The sequence below is a fragment of the Cricetulus griseus genome, unplaced genomic scaffold (genome assembly GCF_003668045.3).
Source record: "Cricetulus griseus strain 17A/GY unplaced genomic scaffold, alternate assembly CriGri-PICRH-1.0 unplaced_scaffold_5, whole genome shotgun sequence".
In the NCBI taxonomy this organism is placed as follows: domain Eukaryota; kingdom Metazoa; phylum Chordata; class Mammalia; order Rodentia; family Cricetidae; genus Cricetulus; species Cricetulus griseus.
The window spans coordinates 1351689-1361054 of NW_023277252.1; the positions used below are offsets into that span (position 1 = coordinate 1351689).

Genomic DNA, 9366 nt, shown 5'->3' on the forward strand with positions numbered 1-9366 from the left:
GCTGCATTCTCCCAGGGTCAGAGGGTAAATATAGAGAAAGACCTGGGTCTGCACCTATGCACCCTAGTGTGCAGCATCTCCAGGTTTTACTTCACTATCTCTTCACTCCAAGTAGCAGTACAGACATCAGAATGTAAGTAGCAGCCTGTGGTGGATTGAAAGAAAATGTAGCCCAAAGGGAGGGGCACACTCAGCACATATGCCCTTGTTGGAGGAAGAGTGTCGCCGTGGAAGTGGGCTTTGAGGTCTCACATATACTCATGACACGCTCAGTTCAACATTTTTTTTCCTGTTCCCTGTAGATCAAGATGTCAAACTCTCAGTTCCTCCTCCAACACCACGTCTGCCTGCATTCTGCCATGATGATAATGGTATGAACCTCTGAACTATAGGCAAGCCAAATAATTGTTTTCCTTTACAAGAGTTGCTGTGGTCATGGTATCTATTCACATCAATAGAAACCTTAAGACATGGCCCTAACAACATTTTCAACAAAAGCACATTTATTCAGTGTATCTTCCAAACATCTAAAGTGATAATACCTTCCAACTCTTTTCCCCACCCCTCATCCCTGGCTTTATTTCCTAGAGCCTCTAGCCTTCTACTGCTTAGAACCAGCTGGATCAGCCCTGCATGAGCAGGAGCTCAGTGTGTTTTCTTTTTCATTTTTGGTATGGGGGTGCAGGGTGGAGGCAGAGTGAAACTCTGCCAGCTTTGAGGGGATATCCCACAGGTGGCACAGTGCCACTTCTTCCTCTTCCTCTTCCGGGTTCTTATTGATTCAACCTTTTTCTGTGCCTGCAAAGAGTGAGTGAGCCCCAGGGCTGAGAGTGGCCCTTCAAATATCCCATGACCAATCCCTGAGTTGGACCTCTTAGCCATAGGATTCAAGCCTCCAATGAGAGCTGGCTCCTCTGACTTGTCAGTTGAAGATGGATCAGGACTGAGGTCGCTCCTCTTTGGAGATAAGGGTTTGGGAATACTAGCAGAGTCAGAGAGACCTGTATAGGGGCACAAATAGCCAGACAGTTTCCATGGCACCAGCCTGTAGTAGGAACACAGGAGGAAGGACAAGCTGGGGAGCTCCTCTTTGTCCTCTATGGTTCTGCCCAGTGCCTCCTGGAACTCCTACATAGCAGAAACTCCTCTGAGGCTCATTGCACATCTGGGCCCTGGGCTTTGGCGATGGGCTCCTCTGCCGTAGGGAATAACAGTGTACCCGATGTCTCCCAGTGAGTGTAAACACTGAATACTTGGGAAGACAATAGGCCTAGGCCCGACTATTTCTGCATTGGAAGCTCCAGGACACTGCTGATCTAAAGAAGGCACTGGTGAGGAACGTTTCTGGGCACTGGTACCTCTTTGGGGACCATGGCCTTCTCTCTTTGCACCTGGGTAGACAGTTGGTACAGAAGCGTTGGAAAGTATCTGAGGGGCACCAGGATTCAGAGTTGCCCTCTTACATCCTTTCTTCTTCAAAGCCAGGGAGTGCTCTTCCACCATCTGCAGGAGGAAAGGGGCATATAAGATTCATCCCATGCTGGAAGGCTCAGGGGGGCAAAATATTTGGGTAGAGGTAGCTAAGAGGATTGTCAACTATCTCTTAGTGTCAGAGACCCAGGGTCTGCTGGTTGACTTACCTGGTTCCTTGCTGCTATGCACTTCACCCCCTCCTCATGTCCATACCTGCATCCCAATCTGGGTGAAGCCTCAAGCAGGATGCTTTGACTTCCTATAGGTCACATGGTTCTTATGTGCAGGATCCTCTCCTTTCCCTGTCCACATTGTGTCCCTCAGCACCCCACTCTTTTTGGGGTCCTCCTTGCCCCACCCAGTTTGCCTAATATCTCCCTGTATCCAGTCTGCCTGGTGTCTGCTTGCCTCTTGCCTACACATCACTTCGTTTTTGTTGGCCCTGGTGTTCACCCTTCCCTAGCTACCTGCTCAACACTGAATTCTTCCTCATACTCCAGCTCCTTCATTAGAGACAGTATGTCCATCTCTGCCTTGGAAGATAGGATTTCTGCCACAAATTTGGGGTTTATTATGTCCTCCACCTATAAACAGAAAGAGAAGAATTGAGTACTGGTTGGTGGGTACAGGGAGTTCTATGTTGCTGCCAAGTCATGATGACAACCAACTCACACACTCACACACACACACACACACACACACACACACACACACACACTATATATATATATATATATATATATATATATATATATAGAGAGAGAGAGAGAGAGAGAGATACAGAGATATAGAGAGAGCCCCAAATGTAGGGAAGCAGGCTCAGGCTCAGTTACAAGGACTGGGATGCCAAACTCAGAATCTGGCCCACACCATGGCTCCAGGTGCAGTTCACTTCGTCAATGAAGTGTTTCTGGGAACACAGCTCATCAATGTTACTCAGGACTCCTGCATCTGAGTAGAAATCATCTTCTTCCTGCTCCGGCTCACTGTTCTCATCTTCCTCTTTTTCTGTGGGCTCTCCTGTGTATGACTGTGGAAGCCTCTCTAGCCAGTCCATAATATCCATGTATTCCTGCATGGCTTCAGGTGGAATTTCCATGGGTGCCTCAGTCTTTTGTAATTGCCTGTGTCTGAGTACTGGGAGGCGGGCAGGGTCAGTCTTGGAACCAGTCTTCATGGAGTTGCAAGCTAGGAGACAGGAGAACATGATGATACATAGATATGGTTTAGTTCCATCCTAATAATGCCATGTAGACCATAGTTCAGAGGAACCACAATGGACTAGGGTAAGCCAAACCTAAAGATCTGTGAGACAGGACATTGCAAAGGGTTGATATGTATAAGACAGTCATGTGGGAGAGTATTTGGAGCCACCAATATTTCAGGTACGCTCCAAACTCATTGGCCAGGTCCTGATCATAAGGTGTTTGTGTCCTTAGAGAGTAAGGACAGAGATAATCAATGATGGTGGCCAGCTCAATGATTACCCAGTTCAAGAATAAGGGCTGCAAGGTCCACCAGGCTACCTAGAAAATGCCCTAACCTGAAGAAAGAAGCTTATGTTCAGGGTAAAAAACATTTTGACTGATTTCACTTCTGCATAGAGACCTACAGGTATGTGATCCCTACCTGATTCCTCAAACACCTCAGAATTTGGGGGCCTTGAAGGATCTTGCCTTGTGGTTGTAAGAACATGACACTTGATACTTCTCATCATCTCTAGCCTTGAATTCTCCTTCTCTTCTGCACTATCAAATTCTGTAAACCTAAGGATGAGGGAGGGCAGGACCCATCCAAGAGATTACTAAAGATGATCATGTGTGCAGGGTCTTGGGATGATCTGGTACAGTCCCATGAAGTTGCTAATCTTGGAACATAACCACAGCTCTGGGGGCACACTATATACCTTGGTATTTGTGGGAATCAAAAAAGTTTGAGGTCGCCCAGTCGGGGCTTTCATGTGACTCTCCCTTAAGGCATATCTTGACCTTGCCTAGAGCCACACAGAAGCGTAGATGGCCACAGATATGGCTGATGAAGTACATCAGGGATCTTGGACCAGATCCAGAGATGCTTAAGCTAAGGGTGGGAGAGCTGGAATGAGCTGGGAGACAAGGGCCCAGGAGATGCCAGGAGAAAGTAGAAGGGAAACTGAGAGGTGTGGCTGCTTCCCTCTGAGAGCTGTTTGCTGGCTTGTGTGCATGACAGTATCACAGTGAGCAAAGACATGAAGACCAGAGACATGTCCTCAGATGTGTAAGAGGCTTCCTTACTCTCTGCATGATTCTGTTCACAACCACTCCAGGTACATGAGGATATGACTGAGGCCACCCTATTGGGATGCAGTAGTCTCTACTGTCAAAAAGCAGTGGCTCAGTACCAGGTAGTTAACTTAAGACTTGTGGAGCATATTTGCATTGAACAATCCACAGTGCTGGAGGAGACACAACAGGGCTGGAATGGGTCAGTTTGTCAACTCTGACCTTCAAAAGAAAGGCATGGGACAGATTCATGGCCAATGAGGTCAGAAATGCTGGGACCATGGGGCAGATAGGCCAGCACTCAAGGAAGTGAGAGCAGGCTTTTGGACCTCATGGATTAACACCAGGTGCCCAAGTATTGGGTAATCCTCCTGGCATTGTGTGGGTGACAAACTCTCCACACCAAGCTCCAACTGAGGAGTACCCCCAACATATACCCTCCTCCAGAATCCTGACTCAAGAGGCCCATCCATGTTAAACAGTTCTCCACATGCCCTGCTTCAAAATTCTCTTGACTCAATTTTCAGCCATCTCAAAGAAGATAATCTGGTCATAGTTGCATGTACACTGCCATTCCTGAAGACCTCCTCCACAGGCCCTCCTCCACATTCATGGTGGGCTTCCTCTGGGCCAGGGACCGAAGCAATGGACTGTAATTCATTAGAACCACTCAACCCAATAATCTTGACCTAGCAGACACTGCCCAAGATGCATCTATAACCTTGAGTCAGAATAATGTCAGCTTCTAGGAACTCCTAACCATGCATCAGACATCAACACAAAGATCTATGTCTATTTCCCAGCCTGCCATGTGAGTCTCCTTTTATCACTGTGTGTGGAAGAATGCATGGGGCTTACGTTCCCAACATGGAATTGTGGCTGACAAAATCAAAGTGAAAGTCATTAGAAATGGGGCCTTGGTTTGTAAGCAAGGTTAGGTCATGATGTGGGGCTCTCAGGATGGGATAGTGCTCTTCTTGGAATGGAGAAGAGGCCTCCCCAAGTTTTCTTTTAGTACTGTGAGACAGCCATGGAGACTGAATCAGAACTGGCTCTTCAAGTTCTTGTCTGGGTCTCTGGTGTCCAGAACTGTGAGATAACAGTGCCTGTGGATTCATTCTTCTAGTCTACCTGGTGATGTGCCTGAGCTGACTGGCAAAATGCATAGCATGATCTGGAACCTAGGGTCAATGACTGGGGCAATGGTGCAAATCACTGCTGAGGATAAACATGGAGCAGAGAGACCAAAAGTTTCCCCAGGGAAGGTCTGGATCCTTTCTGGTTTAAGGGAAATTCCTTAGATGATGGGGTGAGGGACCAATGTAGTGGTCTTTCTGAAGTCCAGCACTCTTCCTCATCCTGGTTGTGACATGCTGTGGGCCCTAAACACAAAATCAATGCTAGAAGATAAACTGCTAAGGCAAAGAGCTACCAAATGGAGTGAAAGGCCTAAATCCAAACCTTAACTTTCTGGGACTCCAGGATCCCCTGTGTGACACCTCTATTTCTCAGATTGTGACTCTCTGGAGTGGTTCTGTCACCTTCAGCACCTTCCTTGTCCACCACACACTCATCATGTGGCAGCCCAGTAGGACATTTAAGGCACAGGTGACACTCACATGAGGAAGCAGGAGAAAGATGACATGTCTGGAGTATAGAATAGGTGCTGCTGTACCAGAATCTTGATATGCTGCCAGCGCCGGATATTCCCATAGACACTGTCTGGTTTGGACAAGCGGGTTTCTGGGGAGTTGGTTTGAACATTGGCTGGGCTCCTTTTGGAGGTGGTGCTGAGTTCCCTGGGGACTGGACAGGAACCAACTGGACAACTGGCTGTGTTGTGGGAGGGTGAGAGCCCAGGTCCCACAATCCGTCTTGGGACTGGAAGGCCGAAGCAATTTGAGTATTTATGAAGGTATTTGCCTCAGGTGTTGTCATGAAGTGTAAAGCAAGGCACCCTATAACCCCACCTTGGGTCACAGGGACATTACATTTGAGGGGCACCTGAGTGAGGAAAAGGTTGGCGTTGGGCATGGCCTGTACAGGCCTGCCTGTTTTCCCCACTTGCACAATATTCAAAGGTACAGCTGTACCCAGGGTCGTACTTCCATCTTCTGCCACCAAAGACATCCCAGGCAAGGCAGATAACACTAGTGGATTCCAGGGAGAGATACTTCCAGTCAGGAGGGGTTCTGGGGACTCCCAGAATAATTGGAATGTTGGCTGGGGGGCAGGTGGGAGAACAGGCAGGGTAGCAAATGTAGACACAGAGGCATCGAGGTTGACAGTCATGTTCTGTCCCAATGAAGATGCTGGAAAGATAAAGAGAAACAGGAGGGTAGCTCTCTGGTCCTGGTAGTCAGTGGTAATTGGGGTAGGGTCATAGGGAAGAGGAGATTGTACTGTTTGCAAATGTCCCCTAGGGAATTCCCTGCTGGGTTCATTTGACTGAGCATTGTTCCAGCAGAGATCTTCCTCTCCATTCTCCAACATTCCCTGATGCTGCTGTGGAGAGGAGCCCTAGGCTTTCCCATCCCTGAGAGACTTTTTTGGGAATCCCTGGCAGAAAACTCATCAGTGTTCTAGATCTCTCCCTAGAGATGGATCAGTGTGACTCTGTCTGGTCCATTAAGCAGTAATGATGCTCGCGGGATGCAAGGCACCATCAATGAGGATCAGTTTCCAGAAGGGCCTCTGTAACGGTGGCAGTTTTCAAATATTTTAACCTGAATCCCTTGTGAGTATTCCTTCCACTCTCTCAAACCCCCATCTCTTTATAGCCCAGCACTGCAAAGCAAAACCAACTCTGTGCTACCCTCCAAGCCAGCTCTCCTAAATCCTGGAGGCAACCCCATAGCATGTCCTACACATGCTGCTCCTCCCTCTCTTAATGCCTCCCACAGAGAACAGCAATGGGATAGATTCTGGCAGTTCCACACTGCCCTGATCCACATTGACCCACACTGTGGTTGGGAGATGTTTTCACAGCACTTGCATATAAGATACCTAGGCAGATCCCTGGTAAATTGCCCTTGCAAGCCCAGCAGTGGTGAGTGGAGGGGCTGCCAGGGGGTTTCTGTGTATTATCACAGTCACTGGTATTGTCACATTTGGCCGTGTAATGAAAACCACATGTGGTGCTTTACTTGTGAGCTCCCACCAATATAAAGAATGTTTTGGGGGTTGGGTATAGTCAATATAAATGAATGCTTTGGGGGTTGGGTATAGTCATGAGCCAGGTGCCAAGTGGGAAGATGTTGTTTTAAATTATTTCTGTTAAGTAGGAACACAGGAGGGCCCCACTCAAAGAGAGCCAATCCAAAAAGTTTGCACATGGAGGCAAGGACACATGTCCTAGCTCTGATTAACAATAACACACAACATGATCCAAGACAACTGCTTTTCTCTAAAGACTCAGGAATAGTATCCAACCACTTGAGAACCCAAGGAAACCAACAGCACTCCAGGTCCCTTCCCTGAGTGAAAGTAGCATTGTGGAAGAGAGGCTTCCTGTCAGTTACATGATGGGCTAAGAGATGTCCACACATACTCCCAAGACAACACCTCTAAATGATATTTTAAAAAGTAGTGTAACAATTCAGGAATTATGCTGGCCTGTTCCTGTCACCAGCAGAATGACCTCAGGCAGTGCCCCGGTCAGCCCCTGTGCAAAAAACCCTTTGAAAGAAAGAACTCTGCCCACTTACAATCTCTTTCCAACCCTCTCTTTCCTGCTGTCTTTCTGTTCTCTGATTCTTGATCTCTCTCTCTCTCTCTCTCTCTCTCTCTCTCTCTCTCTCTCTCTCTGTGTGTGTCTGTCTTTCCCACTGTTCCTTTGGGTCACACAGGACTTTTCCTGTTTCCCTCTTCTCTTATATCCTCTCTGCATCTCTGTATCTGTGTCATTTTACCTCTTTTCTCCCACCCTATTCTCTAATAAAACTTCTCAATAAGCTCTGTCTGACTAGTGTGTTAGTCCCTCTGCCACTATCACCCTCAACTGCCATAGAATCTGCCAAGGATCCCCTCAACCTTTACAAAAACAAGTAGGTCTAAAAGTTGATAGCAATCACCCATTTCTTTGTTAGTTGATGTTTCCTAACTGTTCTGCTTCTGAAGACATCAAATACCTGGTGATGGAGAAGCCTTCCTCCATGGGAAGGCATGAGCGACTCTGGGCTTCCAGTTGGTAGTGTAATCTCCATCCCCACAGAGATGACCCCACTGGGCTTTTTCCTGCCTGGTCATTTCTCTGCACTGTCCTTCTAAGTTCTAGTGTGGCCCAGTTAAATTTCTGAGATCCATAATGTCATAGCACAAGTTCCAGTGGCTTGGAGAAATGACCCAGGGCTCACATGTTGCCCATGAACCTTCCCTGGGACATCACAGTGAACCATTCCACCACATCTGTAAACTCTGCTTAATAGACCTGCTTGCCACACAGGAAGAGCCAGTCTAGGGCCTGTCATTGTATCTTCTGATCAAGTGTGCTTCCTTGTGTCAACTTAGATCCACCGTGGGCTCTGTTCACCATGCCATAAGCTTTGTCATCTTCCAAGGTGAGATGTCCTTGCAGAAGTCCAGAGCTGTTTCCCACCCACTCCCTTGGTCCAGTAAATCATTCCTAGTAACAGATTTAAACTGTCAGTGGCAGTGACTCTGGTGCCACACTCTGATACTCCAGGCTTACCTTCTGAAGTTATTCCTACAGGTTTGGACAGTCACCATGCCTGTCTGCTAGGATCCATGGTGATCAATCTCAAAGCAATCACTCCAAGATCACCAATATGTGCCAGAGGCTCAAGAGAGCCAGCCACAGTGTTGAAATTTTGAATGTAAACCACTTCAGAACATGGCATTGAGCATTCTACAGTGGGGGAGGGGCAGAGAGATAAACAGGGCTGGGGACATTCCATGAGGGGTTTCGGCAGGTACATGAGAAACTTGGCGACAGTTTAAATGATACATCCTTGATGGAGGTGATTGCACATACGTGGTGTTTGCCTCTACGCACATTTTAATGGATTCTTACAGTCACAACACACTGGGGTCACCGGTGCCCTTTTCCTTCATTTTGTCTTTAATAGACTTTGTTTTATTCCTCCATCCTGAGTCCTGAATCACTCCTAGAGACTGCAGGCTTCTGAGTATTTTTACAATGTTTACACTTACTCAACCAATTATATATTCAGACAAATATAGAGGGTGTAAGCAACAGAGCTAGACATATTTGTAATTGAGATCTTAGGAGATACTTGTATCATCCTGCCATGTGCATATCATTCTTTATGAAGCAGTCCTTGTGTGTCCATCCAGGGCAGTGCTGGCATGTCTGCACCCTGCAGTATGATACTCTCAGTCACACTTTTGCTTGACTCCCCAGCCCATCAAGGCATTGCTCTGCATAAGTAGCACATGGGACTAAAATTGAAAATACTTCTCTTTCCATCTGTGGTATTGAGTCCTTTTATTGCAAACAGATATTTGACAATTAAAACTCTGTTCTCCACCACATAAAATAATGTGTAAGCGTATGTGACAAATTGCCCTTCCTGAACTCGTCAATGGGAACAGGGTTGAATGGGAGGGACAGGAAGAGAGGAAACATCCTTCTACTCCAAGACACAGAGGC

General features: G+C 47.2%; 1 protein-coding gene across 1 annotated transcript; it reads right to left on the minus strand.

The window, feature by feature from the left end:
- Positions 1 to 645: 645 nt before the first annotated feature.
- Positions 646 to 8482, minus strand: LOC100756013 (NUT family member 2). Its single transcript, XM_027432375.1, is given in 9 exon segments — positions 646 to 1503; positions 1941 to 2057; positions 2366 to 2661; positions 3103 to 3239; positions 4255 to 4319; positions 4321 to 4384; positions 5354 to 5507; positions 5510 to 6046; positions 8425 to 8482. Coding segments are annotated over 9 exon segments (2286 nt in total).
- Between the last annotated feature and the right edge of the window lie 884 nt (positions 8483 to 9366).